Here is a 24,824-nt window from a genome sequence, read left to right on the forward strand (position 1 = left end):
CACCCGGTGGAGCAGGGATGTGAATGCAGATTGTGGAAACTGAAAGGCCTATTCTTTGTATTTTCTCACAACGGTGGAAATTCTATTTCAGGAGATTCGTGGTAGGGCCTAGGAACCTTTATTTCTAAAAGTATCACTGTCCCTTCCCCCTGCCCAGTGCCAGTGAGGCAGGGAACACTGCTGTGCTGGCCAAGAGCCCAGGCTCTGGAATCAGATGGCCCAGATTTGAATTCTTGTTCTGCTGCTTACTAGCTATGTAACTTTGGACAAGTTGCTTTATCTCTCTATGCCTCACTTTTCTCTATAAAATGGGTAACAGTAGTGTCTTTGGCAATGTTGCTGGAGACAAGACAGTCTGTGTGAAGTACTGGACAGTAGTGCCTATTTGTCTAACAAAAAGTAATAAATGGTAGTTCTCACTGCCTCCCAGGCCCACATCTGGGAGACAGACACAAAGCTTTCAAGGATGATGTCAGGACAGATGGAATGGAATTTGAGTTCCTATCTTATAAGCATGTGAAATCAGGGAACATTTTTATTAAAATTATTCTATTTTTAAAAGACTGGTTGCATGGTTTTTAGAAGATCCTGGAATAAATAAAATGACCACAAATGTTTTCTTGCTGCTGTTCTCTGCATTAGTCTTGGCCCCCTGAGTTCAGAGGCATGGAAACTGCTCTCAAAGTGAAAAATACCTCACTCAGGTACTATGAATAACGGAAAGTGGGGACCCTCCCACCTTCTCTGCATGGCTTCCTGGGCTGTAGGACCAAGGCTGCAGGAGCAAGAGAACAACAGGACTGGTCCTTGATGCCCCAGGGAAGAGCTGGGAAAGCAGAATGGTGACTTTCTTTGAAAGCCTGAAAGATCCAAGGTTAGGTACCAAAGGGAATATGGCATAATGCTTTTGTGCAAGTTACCTGATCCAGATCGGTTATGACTCCTACCCTTAGAATCCCAAAGAGGAACACAGACAACCCTGGGAACCAAATTCAGTTTCTTCCCATGGGCTTGAGTCAAGTTTCATTACAGACATTTATTTTAGTTTTAATTGCAAATATTCATTGACCTCTTGTATCAGATTTAAGGCAGAGAAAAAGATACATGTCCCAGGACTGCAGGCCAGGCTGTTAACTGCACTGGACTTAGATGGTGTCATCTCCCCTTTGTTCTACCAGAGAGACCTCAGGGCAGGTGACAGGTCTTGTTGCTGGGACACAGTTGAGCACTGGGAGGCAGGCAGAGCAGGGCTCCCAGGTCAGTCTGAGAGTTAATGAAGAGAATAAAAAGCTTGGAAGAGGGCAGGAATCTTGCAGGTGACTGGCTGGAGAGGAACCTACCAGCCCTTTCTCCAACTGGCTTCTGAAGACAGGGTCATGCTCCTCTTCACCAGGTTGGACAGGGGGCTCAGAAGTTAGCTAACTCAGATGCCTGAACTACTGTTCCCAGAATGCTCACCTTGACCTCACCCTGTGGCTCACCTAGACCCAGGGTTGGCTGTGCAAAATCATGCTTAGGAAAGGGTTGTAGAGAAATCTTTGCACCAGTTTCCTGGGTCTTCATCCCAGCCAGTCAATGTCATCGTCATCATCATCATCTCCAAAAAGGGGTGTTGGGGGCGGGCGTCCCTTCATGCTCTGACAAAACAGGAAAGAGTAGTCAGTCCTCACTTGTCCCTGTACAGGCTGGACTTCCCACCTGTGAGGTGAAGTGATCCAACTTCCGTTCCTGGCTCCAGGTTGCAAAAGAAGTTGTACTGGAAGGACCGACTCTGAGGCCAGCAATAAAGGCTTCCAATAAAGCTGAGACAAGCATGCCAAGAAGGGAGGCACTCTTTCAACAGAGACAAAAGACCAACTTTGTTTGGCTAATTTTGTCATTTATTTGTGAAGCACATGAATTGACAGGTTTTCCTCTCACGGTAACTTAAGCATTTTATGTACAGAAAGAAGGGTCAAAGAGGAGAGATGGGAGTAGGAGTAAGAAACCGAGAAGCAGAGCAGGCCTGAGATAGTGACAGGATGTGGGAAGATGAAGGGAGGCTGGGCAGAATGCAGTCACATTTGAAAAAACACTGTTGTTGTGGCCTAAGGTGGCCTAATTGGCTCTGGATGTGATCCCATCACGTGAGACGGAGTTGAATTTAGAGGCTTGGCCACATTCCTAAGTGGAGACTCCCAAGAAGCAAAGAACACAGGGCCACAGCCTCCCAAGTGCCTAGTTTCTCTGGCCCCACCCTTGCTCCCTCCAATTAGGGGAATTGAGGGGACTAATGGGCCATGAGAAACCCACCCTTTTCATAACTCTGGATCAACAGGAAATAGGTCCCATGGGAGGTGAGGGTATATAGCAGGGATCTATGCTAGAGACAGGCACGGAGTGAATAGTCTCTACTAAGGTACTTTCTGCTCTGGTAAGCTACTACTGACCAGGACCAGTCTTCACAAAGCCAGGCCAAAGGTGTGTATAGCAGTCTCTGGTTAGTTAGTACTCATCAGTACTAACTAACACACCTTGTACTTCTCTCTGGGCATCAAGGAAGGGATCTCTAAACTCTGACAGTATAGGATTTTTTTGTTTTGTTTTTTAAGAGATAAGATCTCGCCTCCAGGCTGGAATGCGGCCGCAAACATAGTTCACTGCAGCCAAAAACTTCTGGGCTCAAGAGATCCTTCTGCCTAGGACTCTCAAAGTGCTGGGATGACACGTGTGAGCCACCTTACCTGGCCTAGGATTTTCAAATGTGGCTCACAGCTTCTGTTTTGTCCTGGCTAAAGTTCTAGTTCTATATTTACCAGCTAGGTAACCTTAGTTACATTAATCATCCTGAGCCTCAGTCGTCTGATCTATAAAATGGGATAAAGTGCCTACCTCACTGGAGTAGCAGAAGATTTAATGGGCATGTTCGTGGAGTAGTTTTCAGAATACCTTGGAAATAGATGTTAATTTGATGGTATTAGTATTAATACCAATAATATACTTGCTAATTTAAAAATTTCAACTATATTTACGGTAGTTACTTAGGATACTCATTTTTTTTTCCTTTTTTTTAAGTACAGTGTATTTAGGTTCTCAAATGAAAATTTAATTCTTGGGGAGAAAGGCTAATAGAAGAAACTTGTACATTTTTCCCAAAGGAACACAGGCAAGAGGGAAGGGCTCTGGTTCATATGAGCTGGATCTCAGATCTGTCATAGCTGTCTTCCCAAGGTTTTGGCAAAAGGCAAAATCCACTTTGACTGATACATGAAGGGATTTTTTGCCTCAATTCACCCTCATATTCTGTCCCTGGGATGGACTGAGCCTGAAGTTCATCGGTATTCCCCACACACGTTTCACACCAGTGAACTTCCCATCACATCAGTCAAAATGGCTTAGTGACAGCCAGAAATATTGTAACATAGCACAATGGGGAACAGCAGATGCAGGAACTGGGGCTCTAATTCAAGCTCTATCAGCAATTTCCCTTCCTGGGCTTCACTCTCTTTCTCTGTAAAGCAAGGTTATGCTATTAGTCCTGAACCCATCTTCTTCCCAGGGATACTGTGATGACAAAACAAGGCAGCAGGTTGAAAAGCAGGCTGAGTAAGCAGAAAAAGCTCAGAAATAGATGGTCTTAATACGAGCCTAAGGTTTTAGTCCAGTCCTAGTCCTGGTCCTGGTCCTGCCATTAACTCACTCTGTGGCTTTAGGTAAATCATCCTTCTGAGCCTCAATTTTTTTTGTATATGAATGAGGATGCCAGACATGATCTTCTTCAAAGTCCCTTCCGATTATAAAATAAAAACAATATCCTGGCAGATCTGGGGAAACCTGAGGCTTTGACATTCCAATGGACTGTCACCCCAACAGGTGACTAAGCACCCCAACTTTCCTCACTTCTAGCAGGAATAATTCCTGCATGGTCAGAGACTATGATTCTTTTTCAAGAGAAAAGTGGTATCTGACCATCCCTGCTCGGCTTACAGAGCTGCCCCCTCTCAGCCCCAAGCCTGCTCCCACAGGGCCCTGCACACAGAGTCCAGGCAGTGGGCCACCAACAGACTCCATCTCTCTTCTCAGAGGCAGTGGGGAGGGGCCCCCAGGTGATGGTATGAGGACCTGGCAGTGCCTGGGATCTCCTTACCACCTCATCTTCATCCTCCTCTTCAGGCTGTGCTTTAGGCCTTGGAACTTTCAGAGTTGCCCCTTTAAACAGCTCATCTTCTTCATCCTCAGAGAGACTGAAGGAAAATCAAGCCATAGAAAATGTTGTTCCCACTCCAGGTCACAGTACCCAGCAGCTACAAGGGTCACTGGGCATTGGGTAAGAAGCCAACAGCAAGGACTGCTCAGGAATTCCTCCCACCTCCACTGCCACTGTCTCGTCCCATAACCTGCATTGGCCTCCTCATGCTGTTGACCCCTCCATGACCTACATCCAGAGCAATCTTGTAAAACTAAGAAATCAGACCACAGCAGTCTTCTGTTTAGACCCCTTCAATAGCTTCTCACTGTTTAGACCCCTTCAATAGCTTCTCACTAAAGTCCAGACTTTTAACAGCAACATAAAGTCTCATGTATCCTGGCCCTTGTTTAATTTTCCAACCTCAGCTTAACACCACCCTCCTCCTACTTGCTGTGCCTTCTTTCAGTTCCTTGATTGTGTCATGTCCCCTCCCACCATAGGGTGTCTGCATGTGCGGTTCTCTCTTTCTACACTCTCTTATTCCTGCTCCTTCCCAACCTTAGGTCTCAGTTTAAATGTTACCCTCTCAGAATCCCTCCCTAATCACCCTGTCTAAAGTAAACCAACTCCCTCTTTATTCTTTATTATAGTGTTTCTTTTTTTAAGCACTTATCATATAATTATACTATATAAGTATGTATTATTTTCCCCACTAGACTATAAGCTCTTTAAACTCAAGAACCAAATCTGCCTTGCCTACACCATCGCAGTGCCTACCACAGAGCCTTGTACACACTACTGTTGAATAAATACATGAACGAGGGAATCAATGATCCCCTGGATCTGGAAAAAACAGAAACGACTACTGCACATAGCCACCTATCCCTGAAACTGTGCTCAGAGGCACATACCTGGAACGCTGAGAACGATGGCTGGGGCCGAGGGCTGCTCCTGCGGCTGCAGATCCTGCCTCTGTGCTTGACAGCTGCTCGGAGGGACCAGCAGAGCTAGTGACATCGTCATCTTTATTAAGCTCTGGGGGCTGAAGCTCTCCTCCTGGGCTTTCAGGCAGCCCTATGGCCAGGGGGTCCCCCTTCTTGGGGTCGGAAGTCAGGGACAGTCTTGTGGAGCTTTCTTGGAGTGGGCCCTCTGGGGTCACTTCCCTGACACAGATGTTTCCCAATGAGCTATCAGGCTTAGCTGCCAGAGGGCTGGTGGCAAGTGTCTCCTCACACTCAGAGTCCATAGGTACAGGGCCTGGAGGCTTAGGTGGAATTGAAGTTGGGGGTCCCAGAACTCTGTGGGGTGGGATGCAAGCCAGGTCGGGTGGGAGGGAACCATCTTGCAGCTCTGAGAGCACCTCTGCTTCTGAGGGCCCCCCTTCCCTTCTCTGTGCATCATCCTGGGGAGTGGGGAAGGCCCGAGGGGATAGCAGGACAGCTTCTTCCACTACCTGCTCTGGCGGCACCATGGGGGGCTCCTGCTTCTCCCTATCTAGGGGTGCCTGAGGTAGCATGGAATTGCCTGTAGCTGACTGCTCCTGGGAAGGGCTCTGCGGCTGCTTCTCTTCCTCTTCTTCTTCACTGCTGCTCCGCCCCTTCTCTCGCTCTTGGTGGTTTAACAGCTGAAGAGTCACCATCTGTTCAAAAGCCAAGGAGGAAGAGATGGTAACTGACAGGAACACAGCGGTCACTCCTAGTTCTGCAGTCCTCATCGACAGGACTGCTCAAATGACTTTGCTTCTTCCTATCATAAAAGGCTGACCACATCTGTCGAGTCACTCCAGGCATCCTAATTACTGAGGAATGGTCTTGAATGATTTTTTATTCATGACCCCTTAGAAGGTACTTCAGCAACACAATACCCATTTCAATGGAATATCCATGGCTGGCTGGCCATACCTTGATTGTGGTCATGATGGTCCCCAGAATGGTCCTGCCATCGTAAGACTCCTCCAGCTCAAACTCTCCCCGCAAAGTCTGGAACACCTGGTTCATGATCCTCTTGACCTGTGTGAACATCAAAATATATGCTGCCCAAATCAAGTAATTAGGGATGCATTTAAATTCCAGACAGTGGTTTGGAAGGCTAAAATAAAGCCATCTTAGAACTCTTCAGTGGGACGCAGCTGGTCATAAACAAAGACACTGAAGGCTGTCGGCATGGAGAGAACAGTATTAAACAATGAGCAGGACTTGACAGAAGGGTTTGCCATCAGAGTTACCTGTCAAGGGCAGGGAAGCTGTGGTATGTGAGCCCAAGACAGCTTAAAGACCATTTATTGATACTTCCCACCATGAACACTACTGAGAGCTGCCATAGACTATAGGGATTAGTGGCTAGTGGATGCTGGGCACACTCCCCATGCCCTATTCCTCTCCCTGTGATTTAGAGGCACTTCCCATATCTGTCAAAATCTCAGAATGATTGGGTCCTTTGGGGTTTGTCACCAGAGTGGTAGGTTCCAAAAGGTTAATTTTTAAATTAGACAAGTGGTACATCACTAAAGTTAGAAAAAATGCTACTAACACAACATATTAGCTACATTCCTTCCAAATGCTTCATATGCATGTTCAATCCTTGATATGAAAGGGTTTCCTCCTTCTTTGAAACACCAGCTCACCTTCTCTGAGGGGTCAGTAGTAGCAGCTTCCACCTCAGATGTCTGGGACTTGTTCTTCTCCAATTCCTTAACGTGCTGTTCATTTTGCTCTGTGAGGGCTGTGACTTGGGCCTGGAGGGCTGAACACTGCAAAACAACAGATTGTGGCTGTGGCTTTGGAAACTTGGACTCCCAGGTAAAAGTCAAAACACCCAAGGCTATGAGAACCATCCTGACCCTCAAGTCTTAACCTCACCTAGGCCTGCTGGTGACTGTCCCCCAACCTAGACCTTCTGACTCAGAGTACTTGATTTCCTTATCACCCAATTTCAACTCACAACTTCGCTTCTCCTTTGCCAACGAGGTCTTGTTCCCAATCAGGTCAAAAATATAATGACAAAAAGAGCACAGGGGGAAGGGAGTAATAACTTTAGTCATATAGACATAAATATTCAGCATTAGGAGAGAACTATTTACCTACAAGATTGCCTCCAAGATCTTTGAGTCAAAAGTTTTCATCTGGATACTTCAAGAAAAGAAACTGACCTCCAGATATAGGACTGTCATACCATGACCCTAAGCCATGTCTGATCTCTCGCCTTTTCATGCCTAATGATCCCACCATACCTGATGATCCTACCATACCCCATCCCATCTCAATGCCTTTGCCCAGGACGTTCTGCCTTCATCTCTGCCTTACCAAAGCTACTTGTCCTGCTTGGCTCTGCTCAAATGTCACCACCTTTGGGAAGCCTTCCCAGCTCCCCTAGGTACCTTCTCTTCTGGGCCCCAGAGCCATTAAGGCATATCTTGTTTCTCTCTATTTCCCTTTCTTGACTGTGAGATACTTGAAGGCAGAGTTCTTTATATTCCTTTTCTCTAACATGGTGGCTGGTATACAATGGACACTCAAGAAATATTTGCTTAATAAATGAAAAATCAATAATAATGGAAAACATGTTCTAGAACACTAATGCTATTTTCTTCTTTTTTCCAGTTCACTAATCTGTCACCCCAAATAAGTATATGAAAGATAATCAACAACCTAGAGTTAAATAAGTGTGGTTTTCTTTTCTAGCTATGAACATCTTTTAGGGTCAAAAGGATTGACAGGACTCAAACAGCCTGCTTGCCTCAAATGAACTGAGCTGCCTGAGCTGTCTGGCCTACAGAAGACATCTACCTTTTCCTGAAGTTGTATCAGCTTCTGCTGGTTGGTGTCTCTCTGTGCACACACCTCCTGGTACTGTTGCAGGTGCTCATCCTTGGCAGAGGCCAACAAATGTTCACATTTTGCTTCCCACTGGGTCTGTAGCTCAGCCTGCACTAAAGACAGCTGCCAAGAGAAAGTAACAACAGTATCATCCTGGAGGGGTCATGTTGCACCTAGGGAAGCCTACCCTTCATAAGGCAAAAGAATAAGATAACAGCCCAGGAAACAACTGTTTAAAAGACCCCGACTACTTTTATAGTAAATGACTTGTTAAATGTAGGCAGGAAGATGTCATTGGTTGTCAGGACCCCAAAAGGTGCTTCAACCTGGCAAAGGCAAGGCCCTAATGACTTTTCAGGGTCTCAACCCTAAACTTTGTAAGTTCAGAAACTTTTTTTTTGCCAAAATTTCCAGAGGTTATCAAATTGAGGGTATTGATGTAACAATTAAACAGATTTACTCACATGAATTTTAAACTTACAATGAGAAAGGTTGCCGTCACAAGGACTAGAGATCAGTTGTGTCCTGCCACTATCCCTGGTTTCCCTTCCTGATTACCGAAATTAATCCCTTATTTTCAAGGATGGCAATGTGCATGAAGGATGGTGTCTGGTGGTTGAGGACTTTGGACTTACTATGTTTGGAATTTTTTGTAAAGAGACTTGTTTTTTATTTTCACTTATGTAATTAAATATTAACTAAGCTTTAAAAAAGGAAAGAAGATTCATCATTTGATAAGATTTGCCATTTGATTCCTGGCTCTCCTGCATATATTTGGTTTTTGGGGTTTTTTTTTTTTTGAGACAGAGTCTTGCTCTGTCACCCAGCTAGAGTTCAGTGTTATCACCATAGCTGTGGCCTCCTGAACAGCTGGGACTTCAGGCATGTGCCACCACACCCGGCTAATTTTGCTATTTTTAGTAGAGACAGGGTCTTGCTCTTGTTCAGGCTGGTATCCAACTCCTGACCTCAAGCAATCCTCCCACCTTGGCCTCCGAAAGTGCTAGGATCACAAGTATGAGCCACTGTGCCTGGCCTCTCTTGCATATATTTGGATTACTTTTTTCACCTTTCTCCAAAGTGAGAGTATCAACTATGAGAAATGTCATCCTAAAGGATAAGGAAGAAACTAGAAGCTTTTCTCTCTGAGTCCTTCACACCTTTCATTTATCTCCAAAGTACTTCAGTTTCCCATTACCTGCTCTGCAGCTGCTTGGTCTGTGGACACCCGAGTCTTTTTTAAGAGCTGTCGAAGTTTGTCCAATTCCTCCTGGTATGACTTGCGAATTTCATCTATCTCCTCTTCGGCCTGACAACGCTCTTGAGCTGACTTCTTTTTCCTTTCTGAAAGATTCTTAGGAACAAGAAAACCATCATCAGCTCTAGCTGGTTAACAGAGAATAAAAGGGGATGGTGGTGATGGTGGTGATGGACTGACCAAGCTGGGTCCTTACTTCATTTCTGGAAATGGTTCATTTTCTAGTTTCAATTTTCCTTATGCAATTAATATTCTTGGCTACTAGGTAAGGAAAATTATGATAAGGAGAAGAAAAATAAGTAGAGTTTTATCTACCACTCTATTAAGAGCTGGGGAACATCCTAACTTTGATGAGGGTATAAGAAATCAGACACTCTCATACCCTGTTGGGAGGAAAATAAATGTATATTTATTTGGATGGCAATCCTGTGAAAAGCCTTCAAAAATAGGCATATCCAGAAATTCTACAAAATTTAATTTATCTTAAAGAAGCAATAAGTCATGTTCATAAAGATTGTATTACAAGGTTGGTCACTTATAGTAGTATCTATAACAATAAAAAAAACTGAAAACAGTGAAGAGATCAGAAGGTATTGATTTTAGGAAAAAAACCTAAAAATGATATGAAAACCATTGAAAAAACTGTAAACACAGACCTAGATTTACCCCCTAAAAAGGCACTGGGCCCAAACAGTGAGTTTTACTGAAGCCTTGGGAGCAGTTTGTTCTTTTCATATTTAAACTGTTCCAGAACATAGAAAAAGAGAGAAATGTTTCCACTTTGTTCAATGGGGCTAGTATTATCCTAATATTAAAATGTTAACCAACAAAAGATATTAATAAAGGCAAAAGACAGCAAACTAGAAAAATATAACATCTATGACTAACAAAGGATTTATACCCTTAAAGACGGTTTACAAATCAAACTAATATTAATAATAGTAAAAAGGGTAAAAGGCATTAAAAAGAGAATTCACAGAGGAGATACAAATAGGTATTAAAATATATGAAAGCTTTCCTACTAATAATAATACATATTAAAAACAAGATAGAATTATTTTACCTATTAGACTAATAAAGATCAGAAAAAGTAATATAGGGGAAGAATATGGCAAAATGGGCTCACTCACATAGTCCTAGAAGTGTATCCTCTTTAAGGATAATCTGGCAATATTTATAAAAAATTTGGATGTGTGGCATTCCCTTTGATTCCATGATCTAATTCAAGCAATCATATGGGAATATTCAAACAAATCCACAAAAACAGTATATAATATGAGGATGTCCATAGCAGCAATGTTTGAAATAATAAAAAATAGAAACATAAATATCCCATTGGTGAATAATTAAATAAATCATGGTACAGCCTCACATTAGACTACTATGCAGTAGTTAAATAAGAGTGAGAAAGATCTCATTAATATGTAATATGATGTCCACAATATTTTTTTAAAAAGCATTGAACATGATTCCATTATTGTTAAAAAATATTATTGGTATATGTATATGTTTGAGTGTATATGTATGTTATATGCATACAGAAAACAATCTGGAATGATCACACATTGTTTATATTTGTCATCTCTAATGGAAGAGATTATAGAGGGGAGAAGGATAAAAGATAAAATTTTTAATTTTATATTTTTCTTTATTTGTTTTTGCTATAGAGCACATACTTATTATAATTTTTAAAAGGCAAATTAAAATGTTGATTAAACAGCTAATTCTGGCCACTTGGGTCCAAGAGAGAAACTTGGGTTGTAGAACTTACCTTTTCCAGGGATTCTTTCTCAGTTCGAAGGTCGGTCAGTTCCTCCTCCAGGGATGTCACCTTGAGTTCCAGCTGTCTCCGGCTCTGCTTTTCACTTTTGAATTTAGACTGTGCTTGCTCAGAGGTTTCTTCAAGCTCTGGGATATAGGAGCAGAGAGACTTGGCTGTGGAACCATAGCTGCAATGGGCTATGTGTTATCCGAGCAGATTTCAAAGCTGCATACTTCCATCTCCCAATCCCACCACACAAGTAGCCTTTGCTCACTTTTTCTGCATCACCTCATTGACCAACAATAAGGTTTATCAAGCCATAAGCTGACTTCCCCACCAACCCATATTTATCCTGTAGAAAGTCATCTCTATATCTACGTGTCACCTTCTACACATACAAAATGGAAAAGAAATGTTCCAAGTAGTCAGGACCACCTTCAAAACAGATTCAGGCCCTTTCTCACAGCCTAGGTAAGATAGTCTCAACTTTCTTGGTAGCTAAGACAGGCTACCAAGAGTTTGGTTCCAAAACATCCCTTCTCAAATAAAGCTACTTGGAATTTTTAAAATTTAATTAACCAAATTTATTTGTTTGGAACACTTTTGACTCTTATGGCCCTTGATGTAATTGTCATAAGGCACCACAAAAGCAGAAATGAGATATCTGTACAACATTCAAATCTAAGATTATCTAACACACATTTGTTTCATATGGGCCTAAGTCATGCTCTACAAGGTAGCACTCTACCATCTGCAGTCATTATATCTGAGCTCTCTATATTAGGCAAATGAACTTCTGCTTCTGCCCAACTCTGCTATTGCTTCAGCTACCTGCTACCCACTGGTCCCATCTGTGCCTTCCACATTTGTTTCTATACACCAATGCAGATGAGTCAACCTGTTGCTCTTCATAAATCTTCTATGCGATCGCCATGTCTTAAGCACTACCTTTATGCCAGGCACTGAATTAACACTAATATGGAGGAAAGGACTTCATGGAAATGAGCAAAATACCATCCTTGCCCTCAAAGGGCTTGTATTCTGGAAGGGAAAAGACATATAAATGGTGCTTATCAAAGGCTAACTGTGATAATGGTCACATAATGTACTAAGAGATAAAGATGTTTAGAAAGAGATCAAATGTTTTAAAAAAAACTGGGAAATCTGAAAGAGGCAGATTTTGGAGAAAATTGAAAGCAAATACTGGTGATGGTGAGCATACCAAGTCCAGAGAATAGCATGGATAAAAAGCAAGACAAGAACTATAGAATGTGCAGAAGAGTAGCCAGGAGGTTTGCTGGTATGGCCAGAGCCAGAAGGAATTGGGCAGTTTCATGGGAGATAAGCCAAGCTGGAGGGGCCGTGGGTGCCTGGCTGACGAGTTGCAAACCATCTTCTAGGAAAGAGGAAACCAAGAGAGAAAGCATCTCTTTCTTAAACTTCCATTGAGTCATGAGCCAGAATAACATTCCAGGAATTTGGGGCCAATCATAAGTACCAAAGATATTAAAGGCAACACTTTCCCAAACAAAGGGGAACTGTGGCAACTAATCAATTCCAAATGAGTAGTCAGTTCTTTTGTTGTTCTTTGTGTATAACAACCTTGCAGGTTTTATCCTGGTCCACTTTAATTTTTGGCTCAGGTCTTCACAAACTTCATAAGCATTGTGCCAAAAGGATTGAGAGGAAGAAAACAGTTTAATTTCTTAAATTTAAATGGCAAAAATCCCAGCATGCCACACTGAGTACTTACCTGAGAGTTTGGCTTGCAGTTTGGTGAGTTGGCCCCTGAGAAGGTCTGTCTCCTTTAAGCTTTCTGTCAGCTGCATCTGCATCTCTGTTTCCTTCTTTTGGTGAGCAGTTATTTTCAGTTGCAGATGAGAGACCTGTGCAGTGGCTGCTGCTAACTCCTCTGTCACCTTGGCCTGAATAGTAAGAAAGTAAGACATCACTTTAAACATAGATGTTCTTTGTCTCTATGTGATGACCCAACCTCACATAATTCTATGCTGACTGAACTCCAAGACAGGCAGGTAGTTAAGGCTACCTTCAACCTGCATTAAACTAAAATCAAGCCTTAAAATGTACAAAGTCTCTGACTCAAGAATTGCAGAAATTTGTCCTTAGGAAATATTACACAAGATTGTTAATACAAAATAATTTGCTACAAGGATGTTCAAATGCAGGATTGTTTATAGTTGTAAAAGCATGTAAAACTAAAATAAAATGCTGAAAATTGGCTTGATTAAGCAAATTATTATATAATACATCTATTCTGTATACAGCTATTAAAAATGCTCTTGGCCGGGCGCTGTGGCTCACGCCTGTAATCCTAGCTCTTGGGAGGCCGAGGTGGGCGGATTGCTCAAGGTCAGGAGTTCAAAACCAGCCTGAGCAAGAGCGAGACCCCGTCTCTACTATAAACAGAAAGAAATTGATTGGCCAACTGATATATATATATAAAAAAAAAATTAGCCGGGCATAGTGGCGCATGCCTGTAGTCCCAGCTACTCGGGAGGCTGAGGCAGAAGGATCACTCGAGCCCAGGAGTTTGAGGTTGCTGTGAGCTAGGCTGACGCCACGGCACTCACTCTAGCCTGGACAACAAAGTGAGACTCTGTCTCAAAAAAAAAAAAAAAAAATGCTCTTTAAGGCCGGGCGCGGTGGCTCACGCCTGTAATCCTAGCTCTTGGGAGGCCGAGGCGGGCGGATTGCTCAAGGTCAGGAGTTCAAAACCAGCCTGAGCAAGAGCGAGACCCCATCTCTACTATAAATAGAAAGAAATTAACTGGCCAACTGATATATATATATAAAAAAATTAGCCGGGCATGGTGGCGCATGCCTGTAGTCCCAGCTACCCGGGAGGCTGAGGCAGAAGGATCGCTCGAGCCCAGGAGTTTGAGGTTGCTGTGAGCTAGGCTGACGCCACGGCACTCACTCTAGCCTGGACAACAAACCGAGACTCTGTCTCAAAAAAAAAAAAAAAAAAAAATGCTCTTTAAGAATACTTAGTGGCATGGAATATAGTCACAATCTATTGTTAAATGAAGAACACAGGTAAATTATCAAATAATACATTTGATATAATTCCGTTTTTATAAAATGGAACATTTATATGAAAAAGAGTTTGAATGACATATGCTTTTTAGTAATAATCTAGATAGAATTGTGAGTCCTTTATGTTTTCTTTTTGCTTGTCAGATTTCATATATATATATACACACATATTTCTGTAAATACTTTTTTTTCTCTTTTTTAAAAGCCAGTCAAATTTAGCAGTGGGGGATTGAATACCAACTTTAAAGACACTAATGTTAATAAGTTCTGTTAACCCACTACCATCAGACCAGCCATAGTTCTGTAAATACTTTTTTGGAAAAGATAATGTTTCCTACACTCAAAAATTAAAAAGATAGAAAAAAGTAAACAATGAGAAGTCTTGCTTCCATACCTATACCCATCTATTTCTTCCCCCTTGCCTCACAAAGGTAACCATATAATTTATTTTGCATTTTTCCAGTTGTATAAAGTGATTCTTTATTCAAATACTAATATGATTCTTATTTCTCCCCCTTTCACATACAAAGGTGACAAACACTCTATATTAGTACATATAAATCTTCCTCCTTTTCTTTTTCAATAACTGCATGGTATTCCGCCATGTGAATATACCGTAGTTTATTCTCTACTGTAGGACACTTGGATTGCTTCCAGTATTTTCTCATTACATAAGACACCAATGAGTCACCCTGGACACATGTTGCTTCATCTGAGTGCAGGTGTGCCTTTATGAGATTCCCAGAAGCAGAACTGCTAGATCGAAGAACAAATGCTTCTGTAATTTTGTACATCATCAGTTCTCCTCCATGAACCACTCCACACTCCTACCAGTCTCACCGACACTTGTCAGAAATTTGGATTTCTAACAGTCTGATAGATGACAAAATGGTATTCCTGACATTTTCTAACTTTTCTATTATGAACATGTATTTTTTATAATAAGAAAAGGATATTTTTAAATTTAAATTGAATGCCTTCAAAGGTAGTCAAATTCTGAGTCTACAATCTCTCCTAGGAGTACTGTATTACTAGTAGTACTGAAATGTTGTAAAGCCCAGTCACATGAGAGTAACTGCTTTGGGTGATCTTGGAAGAACAGAGCTAATAAAAGAAGGGAACGCTTCAGCTTCCTTGACTGCTCAATGTATTTTGAATGGTGCTCTGTACTAGCCAGAAGGGGCTCTACTTCGCTCTAAAGGACCTAAATATTCTCAAGGAACATCTGATGAAACTGAAATGACTACTCTGGAAAACCCTCTAATGATATTCTGTGTGTTAAGGGTAATAACAATGATGATTACAAGAATAGTCCATAAAAAGGAATGGTAAACAAATGACAAATACCACATCTATTTCACCTGAACTGACTATATGCTCCCATCACATATAGGAGAAATCAGATAACAGAAAAGACAGTGAGTGGTTACTCTGCAGACAATCAGTCTCGAATTTTGAAATCTATGTATTTCTGGGGCTGGACTATCTCTCCTATACTATTATATTGCTACTATCATTTGTGCCAAAAGTATACTGCTCCTATACTCTTCTACTATACACAAATTTTTACAGTTGTACACTTTATCATTTGTCCCTCCTTACAGTATTCACTGTGCCCACCTGTTTTAAACATATTTATTCCTTGCCTTATTCCAAAGCCTTTGTCAGTTTTCTAGCTTCCATTTAAAATGTGATATTTTGACTCTCCTAAAGGTAGGGGAAATAAAGTAAAATTGTACATAAAATTAAAATAAATAAGCTATGCACGAGTATCTGAGAGTATAGGTGAACTTTAGAGTAAGCTCTAAGATACTTATTTTTGCTGTTCAGCCACCTTAGGTTTTCACCTGTTAAACACAAACGACATCTAGAACTTCCAGATATGAGTGGCTTCCATCTGTCCCAAGAAGAATAAAGGTTTTACTCACTGTCCTGCTTCAAATGGCCTAATGAAAACTGAAGTAACTCAGAGCTCAGAGACCTCACTAATATCCGAGCAAGTACCACTCTCACAAGGCCTTGCAGCAGCTAGACCACTAGAAGGGATAAATTCCAAAGGAGAGGCAATGGAATGGATGGTAACTCTCTCTCCGAAAGACAAGCAGAGGAGAAGGTCACCCAAAATCTCTTTTTATGTCAGGTCCTTAGCCATAAAGGCCTCTTACAAGCATAAAAATTGCCAGCTGGGTACAGTAGCTCATGCCTATAATCCCAACTACTAGGGAGGCTGAGGAGGGAAGATCACTTGAGGCAGGAGGATTGCTTGAGGCCAGGAGTTTGAGACCAGCCCAGGCACCATAGCAAGACCCCATCTCTAAAAATAACTAAATAAATAAATAATGAAAACTTAAAAATAAGTAAATAATAAATAAATTTTAAAAAATAAAAGAAGCATAAAAATTAAAACAGTAAAGGAATGAAAAATATATTATTAAATAACAATGATTATCTTTGAGTGAAAGGATTATAGGTGACTTAATGTTTGCTTATCTGTATTTTCTAAATTTTCCAGAATGAATAGATATACATTTTCTAATCAGAAAAAAAGGATGGGTGTATGTGTGCATGTGTGTACATATGTATGTATATGTGTATTTATACATACATAATTATGATTTTTTCTAAAAGATAGTGTATGCAATATTAAGTGAGAAAGGAAAACAACAAAAACCTACACAGTGGGTGGGATGGCTCTCTGATTTCCACCCTAGATCAAATGCTTGACATGGAGAGCTGGGGGAAAAAAGTGATGATAGGAAGAACCAAGTGTTCAGAGAAATGAGTGAAAAAAGCATTCAAGTTAGAGGCAGGAAAATAGCACCAAAGAGAGATGGCAATTTGACATAAGAAAAAGAACACAGCTGACTGGAAGTATGGTCCTAGGAGAGTCTTTTATCCTCCCTAGGCTTCAGTTTGTTCCTTTGTAAAATAAGAAGATTAAACTAGATGACCTCTAATAACCCTTCCAGTTTTTTTGTTTTTCTTTTTTTTTTAGACAGAGTCTTGCTTTGTTGCCCAGGCTAGAGTGAGTGCCATGACATCATCCTAGCTCACAGCAACCTCAAACTCCTGGGCTCAAGCAATCCTGCTGCCTCAGCCTCCCGAGTAGCTGGGACCACAGGCATGCGCCACCATGCCCGGCTAATTTTTTCTATATATATTAGTTGGCCAATTAATTTCTTTCTATTTATAGTAAAGACAGGGTCTCGCTATTGCTCAGACTGGTTTCGAACTCCTGACCTCTAGCAATCTGCCCGCCTTGGCCTCCCAGAGTGCTAGGATTACAGGCATGAGCCACCATGCCTGGCCTAACCCTTCCAGTTTTAACCATTATCCCATGGTTTTATGTGGTAATATTAATCCTATCATAGAGAAAAATAATTACATTTACCAAATATTTATTGAGCACTTAACCATACCTTTCTGAGCTATGTTTAAAGGCAGAAAACTATATCCAGGGATGAAAGGACCTTACATATATCTCCCTTTAAAAGGAGAAATCACAGGGAAAAGACTGTTAAGTGAAAAGTCGATCAAAAGAAAAACAGGGGTGAGTCAAGTCCTAAAAAGTTTCACGTTTCACTGAGATAAAGGTGACCAAGTGAAGCATGTGGTACTTGGTACCCTAGAGTAGACATCAAGGATAGTTACACTCAGCCCAAAAGATTCCCTCAAACAGATCTGTGTGAACCACCGTGTCTAGAACATATTTAGGTATTTGGCAGATGTTAGTGGTGATTACTGTTATTATTACTACTGTTTCTGCTATTATAAATAGAGCATGGGCCAGGGTCAATGCACTGTGTCAGACATCTTTGGGGTTTATCAAAATGAAAACATTTGGGTAGATAAATGAGCTGATTGGCAAACTATGATCTATGGGCCAAACTGGCCTACTATCTGTTTTTGTAAATAAAGTTTTATTGATGTGTGCACGCACACACACACACAAACACACAAACAGTAACACTCAACATGAGAGTCAAATACTGAACACTTTATTAAAAACAAAGGTGTCCAGCTCGTACCTCTAGAGATTGTAACAAAAGAAATCACTGACAAGAGTAGTGATTTCTGCAGTTTTTTAAAAATTCAGATTCAGACTTTGGCTAGATATGCTAAATTAGAATCTGTAGAGGTGGGGCTTAGGAATATTTAGTTTTCACTCTGAAATAAAAGTAGAAGAAGGGCTGGGCATGGTGGCTCATGCCTGTAATCCTAGCACTCTGGGAGGCTGAGGAGGGCAGATTGCTCGAGGTCAGGAGTTCGAAACCAGCCTGAGCGAGACCCCGTCTCTACTATAAATAGAAAGAAATTAATTAGCCAACTAATATATATAGAAAAAAAAATTAGCCAGGCATGGTGGCGCATGCCTGTAGTCCCAGCCACTCGAGAGGCTGAGGCAGTAGGATTGCTTGAGCCCAGGAGTTTGAGGTTGCTGTGAGCTAGGCTGACGCCACGGCATTCACTCTCTCTAGCCTGGGCAACAAAGCGAGACTCTGTCTCAAAAACAAAAAAAAAAAAGTAGAAGAAGGAGAAATAGTAAACAGTGCATTTAGTGGGGAGTATCACTTAACGATAACAACGTCACAGGCTGCTGATCTTGATGTAAGTATTAGGAGTCAGCTACATAAACAAGGATGGTGTAAAGGAGCAGTGGAAATGGAACAGAGTCAGGACTGGACAGGGCTGTGCAGGGCTATGCATTGCTTATCTGAGGATAAGGGGTCTAAGCCAGTACTTGCCTAGACACTATGGCTAAGGGAACATAAAGATTAGCATAAGATATTTAATATAAGTAAGGAATCCTCAACATCACCAGAATACAAGACAGTGAGTAAACTACACAAGTTATAAAAGCATTCCATTCAATTTTTCACACTTTTAAGGAAAATGCAAATACAAATACAAACTATTTCTTAAATCTCTGAGAAAACAGCAGATGAAAGGTTCAAGATTTCCTAGCTTAGGAGTGGCAGCCCAAACAAGAAGGAATCCACTCTGGATAAACAGTGTTACTGGAGCAAGGAGAGAAGGAGTGGGCTTCAGAATCAGTAGATCCCAACCCAAGACCCGCTAGAGTCTGCCTTACTCTACTGCAGGAACAGGTTGAAATTCCTAATTCCAAAAGGACTGACATCAAACAGCAGTACTTTAAAATGCTTTGGTAGGCCGGGCGCTGTGGCTCACGCCTGTAATCCTAGCTCTTGGGAGGCCGAGGCGGGCGGATTGCTCAAGGTCAGGAGTTCAAAACCAGCCTGAGCAAGAGTGAGACCCCGTCTCTACTATAAATAGAAAGAAATTAATTGGCCAACTGATATATATATAAAAAATTAGCCGGGCATGGTGGCGCATGCCTGTAGTCCCAGCTACCTGGGAGGCTGAGGCAGAAGGATCACTCGAGCCCAGGAGTTTGAGGTTGCTGTGAGCTAGGCTGACGCCACGGCACTCACTCTAGCCTGGGCAACAAAGTGAGACACTGTCTCAAAAAAAATAAAATAAAATAAAATAAAATGTTTTGGTAGACACAGATAAAGGAACAAACTAAACAACCTTAAATTCCATGAAAAATAACCTACACGTTTGTTACCTGGCATTAATAGAAATTTTCTGTTTATTTTGTCAACAGAATAAATTTAATTTGTAATAAGTTGTGTAATTCTTACCCTAATCAAATTACTGAGATCAGTAATTGTTTTCGTGTCAACTTACTGCAAAGCATATTATAAAACAGAAATGTGGATGATAGACATATGAAAAACCTGTTGTGAGAGTTCTAGTTCTTTTCCCAATGATGGCAGAAATTCTGCTGGAAAGCCGATTGGCAAGTATGTAGATGGGACCACTCCTTAGCTCCACCCATCCTGACCTGGGCTTTTCTCTCCCCAGTTACTTTACCTTCTCTTGTTCAGCATGCAATACTCTTGCCTGTGTGTTTTCTGTGGCTGTTTGAAGTGAGTTGTTCCTCTTCTCCATCATCAGGTTACTCTGCTCAACATACCTATGAAAGAAAACAGGGAAAAAGATAACATGTACCAAGCATGGAATGTATGCCAGGCACAACCCAATGCCCATTCAGTCCTCAACATTGCTCTATACCTTTATCAAAAGTAATTCTGAAAGCAGTGCTTTCCTTAGAGCTGTAGTAATCCAGTTTGGAGGCAGGAACCTGGGCCAGAGGAGAGGAATTTGAGGGGTGTGTGGTAACGGGGAATGAGGGAGGACAGAGACAGGAGTGAGAAAGCTGCAAGAAGGAGGAGAGTACAAGAGAAAGCCACTCCCCCAACCCTGCTATGTGGGAGATGAAACATTGGAGAAGAGAAATATGAGAGAATGATTTTTTAAAGTGAAATGCTGTGTTGTAACAAGTTCCACTGATTCCCCCAATATCTTCAGAAGAATGTACAAAAATTACAAAATGTTGGCCGGGCACGGTGGCTCACGCCTGTAATCCTAGCACTTTGGGAGGCCGAGGCGGGCGGATTGCTCAAGGTCAGGAGTTCGAAACCAGCCTGAGCGAGACCCCGTCTCTACCAAAAATAGAAATAAATTAATTGACCAACTAAAAATATATATACAAAAAATTAGCCGGGGCCGGGCGCTGTGGCTCACGCCTGTAATCCTAGCTCTTGGGAGGCCGAGGCGGGCGGATTGCTCAAGGTCAGGAGTTCAAAACCAGCCTGAGCAAGAGCGAGACCCCGTCTCTACTATAAATAGAAAGAAATTAATTGGCCAACTGATATATATATAAAAAATTAGCCGGGCATGGTGGCGCATGCCTGTAGTCCCAGCTACCCGGGAGGCTGAGGCAGAAGGATCACTCGAGCCCAGGAGTTTGAGGTTGCTGTGAGCTAGGACGCCACGGCACTCACTCTAGCCTGGGCAACAAAGCGAGACTCTGTCTCAAAAAAAAAAAAAAAAATTAGCCGGGCATGGTGGCACATGCCTGTAGTCCCAGCTACTCGGGAGGCTGAGGCAGTAGGATCGCTGAGCCCCGGAGATTGAGGTTGCTGTGAGCCAGGCTGACGCCACGGCACTCACTCTAGCCTGGGCAACAAAGTGAGACTCTGTCTCAAAAAAAAAAAAAAAAAAAATTACAAAATGCTTGGGTTTTATATGGGAATCAGTGAGGTTTTCATGAAGTTCTGGTTGATAAAGTAGAGTCAGCCCACAAAGAAGAAAGAAGAGTTGACACCAGAATTTTCTAAGTGTTAATACCAGTTTTATAGATAAGGAAACTAGGGCCAGAAGGAATAAATAAAATGCCCAAAGCCACACAATGAATAAGGGACAGAGCAGGAATCAAATGCAGGTCTGCTTTACATCACAGCCTACTGAGCTCTATCAGAATGCCTCTCAAAAACAGGCAATAATTCACATAATAGGTAGAAACAGAAATAGCAGGAATGTGTCCTGCCCTAAATAAACATGTATATTTAACTTGGGCATTTACATATTAAACCCTTTGTCCATCCCATCCAGGCCCCATACCTGTCATTACCTCTGATTTCTTTCAATTAGTTCGCTAATCTTGTCATTCTGCTCTTCTATGCGCCCGCTCTTTTCAAGGATCTCTTGCTTCAATCTCTCATTTTCCTAAAGTCAAAATATATCATGTACAATTTAATTGTCTTAAGAGAAAAGTACCAGGTAAAAGAGAATAAACTTGAACTGACAGGTGACATTGTTGACTTATTTTGAGACAAAAAACTAGAACTATGTCCACATAGATAGACTAATTAAATATATCAAATTATACTTGATGGATACAAATCACTAGGTCCATTGGATTGAGTGTATAAATGGCTATAAAATGAAGTGAAATTCTGAAGTATGGTCAAAAAGTAATGTTTCCTTCTGACTATACAGTGATAAGTCACTTGGACCAAATTAAGCCATAATGAATTTTCCAGAATTTTTTTTAACTCAGTGTAGCATTTATCACATGCTGTTTCTGGGGTGGAGGCATTAAAGGGTAGCATATCTGGGGAGAGAGCATGGGAAAGACTTGAGTCTCAGTGTTCCATCCATGATCACCCTCACCTGAATGATTCGCTGGATGTTGCTCATAATCATGCTTGTTTCCATTGTAACTGACACACTAGGAATAAGCATGGAATTACCAGCACTGTGTTTCTGTAACTCTTCAACCTACAAAAAAGATGCCAGAAAGACCTTGTGAGAAAGTTTAAAATGAAGAAATGCAACTTACCCAAGATCTGACCACTTTTTTAAGGGGGTTAATGAGTTTCTGAGATAACCACCAAATGTAAGCTAGAGTTTTCTCCTACTAACTGGATCCCAAAATAATTATAGCTATCCTTCTAGGGAAATCACTACTAACTGCTATGAATATAGAAAACCAAAAAAGAGTTTACCTATAGCTCTAGCTGCTCCCTATTTTCATATACCCCTGTTTATAATACCACTTTCAACACGGCCCCAACCTTGACTCAGTCACCTTTGTCATGAGATGATCCATTTTATCAGCCACTTTGCTGACTGCCATTCGAATTTCAGTGTTATGTTGCCGGGCTTCAGTCATGAGAAATGAAGCCATGTCACCTGATCCTAAACAAACATAAGCCAAAAAGAAATTTATAAAACTAGAGCAGAGGACACTGTATGAGGAAAAGCTGATAGTTCTTTTAGCAGAGGAAAGAAAGAAATGAACTCTTGCATATACTAGGAAATGCTAGAAGTGATTTCACACCGTCAGGAAGAGATGTAGAGGAGACAGTGAGAGTAAAAGGACTCCAAAGCGAACAATAACTAAGCTATATTCCTGTGCATGGAGGGCTACAGTCTGGTCCAAGAGCATAAGTATGCCCGCTTGGCACTGGCAGCTCATATTGCTTCCCCATTCATCCAACTGCATGCCAGGCATTGTACTAGGTATCAGGGATACACTAATGAATAAAAGAAGGTTCCTGCCCTTGGTGAGCTCTCAGTCTGGTGGGAAGACTGACATGTAAATAAATCATTACAACAGAGTGTTGTAAGTGCAAAAGTGGACCATTTACTAGCTACAAAAGTAGCACAGAGAAAAGCAAGATTAACTCTTTGGCAATACACATACACAGTTGAGTCTGTGAGAGGAGAGGATGGAGAGATGGATAACAGGGAAGGCTTCACAGAGAAGATGACAGTTTTGATGGATAAAAAAGTGTTTCACAGATGGAGAAGGGGAGAGCTTCCAGACAAAGGCTGCATCCAGGGACCCTTGACCACTCTAGAACCACAAATTATGTTGTAGGACATACTGGCTTCTTTCTACCACTGTCCTATACCGAAGGTAATCACTAAGCAAAAGACAAACAGCTGAACAAGGCAGGATTGCATCACAGCACTTTACATTTTATTTTGTCCCTTTTTTTTTTTTTTTACATAAGACACTCTTGTACACACATGCACAGTATCTGAAAAGTTACCCCAAGTAACTGTTAACAATGGTTGCCCATGGTCAGTGGGGATTAATAATGGAAAGGACAGTAACTTTTCACTTTCTACCCTTTTGTATTATTTGACATTTTAATAAAAGCATATTATTTTCATAATTAAATATTTTTTTCTTTCAGCATATTATGGGGGTACAAATTTTAATGTTTCAAATAATGCCCTCGCCCCCCCACACACAAGTCTGAGCTTCAAGCGTGACCATCCCCCAGATGGTGCACATCTCACTCATTATGTATGTATGTATCCACCCACCCTCCCTCCCCCCTCCCATCCACCCAATACCCAATTAATGTAGTTCCTATGTGTCCACTTAGGTGCTGCTCAGTTAATACCAGTTTGCTGGTGAGTATATGTGATGCTTGTTATTCCATTCTTGGGATACTTCACTTAGTATAAGAAATAGCTTTCATTTGAGATATTGAACACCACAGTCTTCATGCTTTTTCTCAATTTCCTCCAATGTTTTGCTCTTTTACTATTTTCTATAAATTCTAGCCATTCTAACAGAGGAATTAAAAGAGCTGGTGGGAGAAAATGCAAGAAACACAACACAGAAAGTAGGTACAAGGGGACTTTGGAGGATGATGGAAATGTTCTAAAATAGGATTGTAGCCATGGATGCACAACTCTGCCAAATTCACCAAAACATCTTTGAATTGCACACCTAAAATGAATGAATTATAGGGAATATCAACAAAGCTGTTTAAAAAAAGAGTCAAAACAACAGGTAGAGGGCTGTTGGAGTAAAAAATGAAAATGAAATGGGAAGGAGAGCACAGCAAGAGTGGAAGATGAGAAACAAAGGGAATCGCTCCCTACCTTGAAAATGGGGAGGCTGGGAGAGTGCTGCGGGGTACAAGGGCCGAACCGGCTGCAGCTGGGAGTTGACAGCTGATGCTTGGGGATAAGTGTAGGCCTGCAGACCTGCATAGGGCTGAGAAAGTGCCAAGTTACCACTTGTTCATAAAATATTCAGGGCTCTCTTTTTTGCTCACAATTTTCTTCAGTGGAATAAAGTGGATAAGCTGGGAGGAGACTCAAACTTATTGAAGCCGGCTATGGATGAGATCAGGGTTTGGCAGTGGGTAAGATCCTCAGCAAGGGAGTTATCTATGTAACCCAGTGGAACTCAGTCACTGAAGTCCTACCCAGAAAATGAGGGAAGGGTATCTTGGATCACTACCCAGTCCTCTAGAGATATGATTTAATTAAGCAGGGAGTCATTTCGCACTATCAGGCCTATTGTCTAAGAAATTTTAAAACTAATTAAACTCTGTTAGGTTTCCATTGAGTTAAAAGACAAAG

General features: G+C 41.5%; 1 protein-coding gene across 3 annotated transcripts in view; it reads right to left on the bottom strand.

Annotated features, from left to right (window-relative positions):
• Nucleotides 1-1,016: 1,016 nt before the first annotated feature.
• The window catches only part of FKBP15 (FKBP prolyl isomerase family member 15), a 57,300-nt gene continuing 33,492 nt past the window's right edge, over nucleotides 1,017-24,824 (bottom strand). For all 3 annotated transcript variants that reach the window (XM_076008944.1, XM_012768895.3, XM_076008943.1), the window contains 14 exons: nucleotides 24,339-24,453; nucleotides 22,522-22,631; nucleotides 22,104-22,211; nucleotides 21,562-21,656; nucleotides 19,959-20,061; nucleotides 12,757-12,928; nucleotides 11,013-11,149; nucleotides 9,182-9,337; nucleotides 7,954-8,106; nucleotides 6,792-6,917; nucleotides 6,070-6,177; nucleotides 5,080-5,807; nucleotides 4,127-4,223; nucleotides 1,017-1,637 (listed from right to left, as the gene is read on the bottom strand). In XM_076008944.1, the coding sequence (XP_075865059.1) occupies nucleotides 1,560-1,637; nucleotides 4,127-4,223; nucleotides 5,080-5,807; nucleotides 6,070-6,177; nucleotides 6,792-6,917; nucleotides 7,954-8,106; nucleotides 9,182-9,337; nucleotides 11,013-11,149; nucleotides 12,757-12,928; nucleotides 19,959-20,061; nucleotides 21,562-21,656; nucleotides 22,104-22,211; nucleotides 22,522-22,631; nucleotides 24,339-24,453 (2,286 nt within the window). In that variant the 3' untranslated portion in view covers nucleotides 1,017-1,559. The remainder of the gene's footprint in view (nucleotides 1,638-4,126; nucleotides 4,224-5,079; nucleotides 5,808-6,069; nucleotides 6,178-6,791; nucleotides 6,918-7,953; nucleotides 8,107-9,181; nucleotides 9,338-11,012; nucleotides 11,150-12,756; nucleotides 12,929-19,958; nucleotides 20,062-21,561; nucleotides 21,657-22,103; nucleotides 22,212-22,521; nucleotides 22,632-24,338; nucleotides 24,454-24,824) is intronic.

The sequence above is a fragment of the Microcebus murinus genome, chromosome 12, assembly GCF_040939455.1.
Source record: "Microcebus murinus isolate Inina chromosome 12, M.murinus_Inina_mat1.0, whole genome shotgun sequence".
In the NCBI taxonomy this organism is placed as follows: domain Eukaryota; kingdom Metazoa; phylum Chordata; class Mammalia; order Primates; family Cheirogaleidae; genus Microcebus; species Microcebus murinus.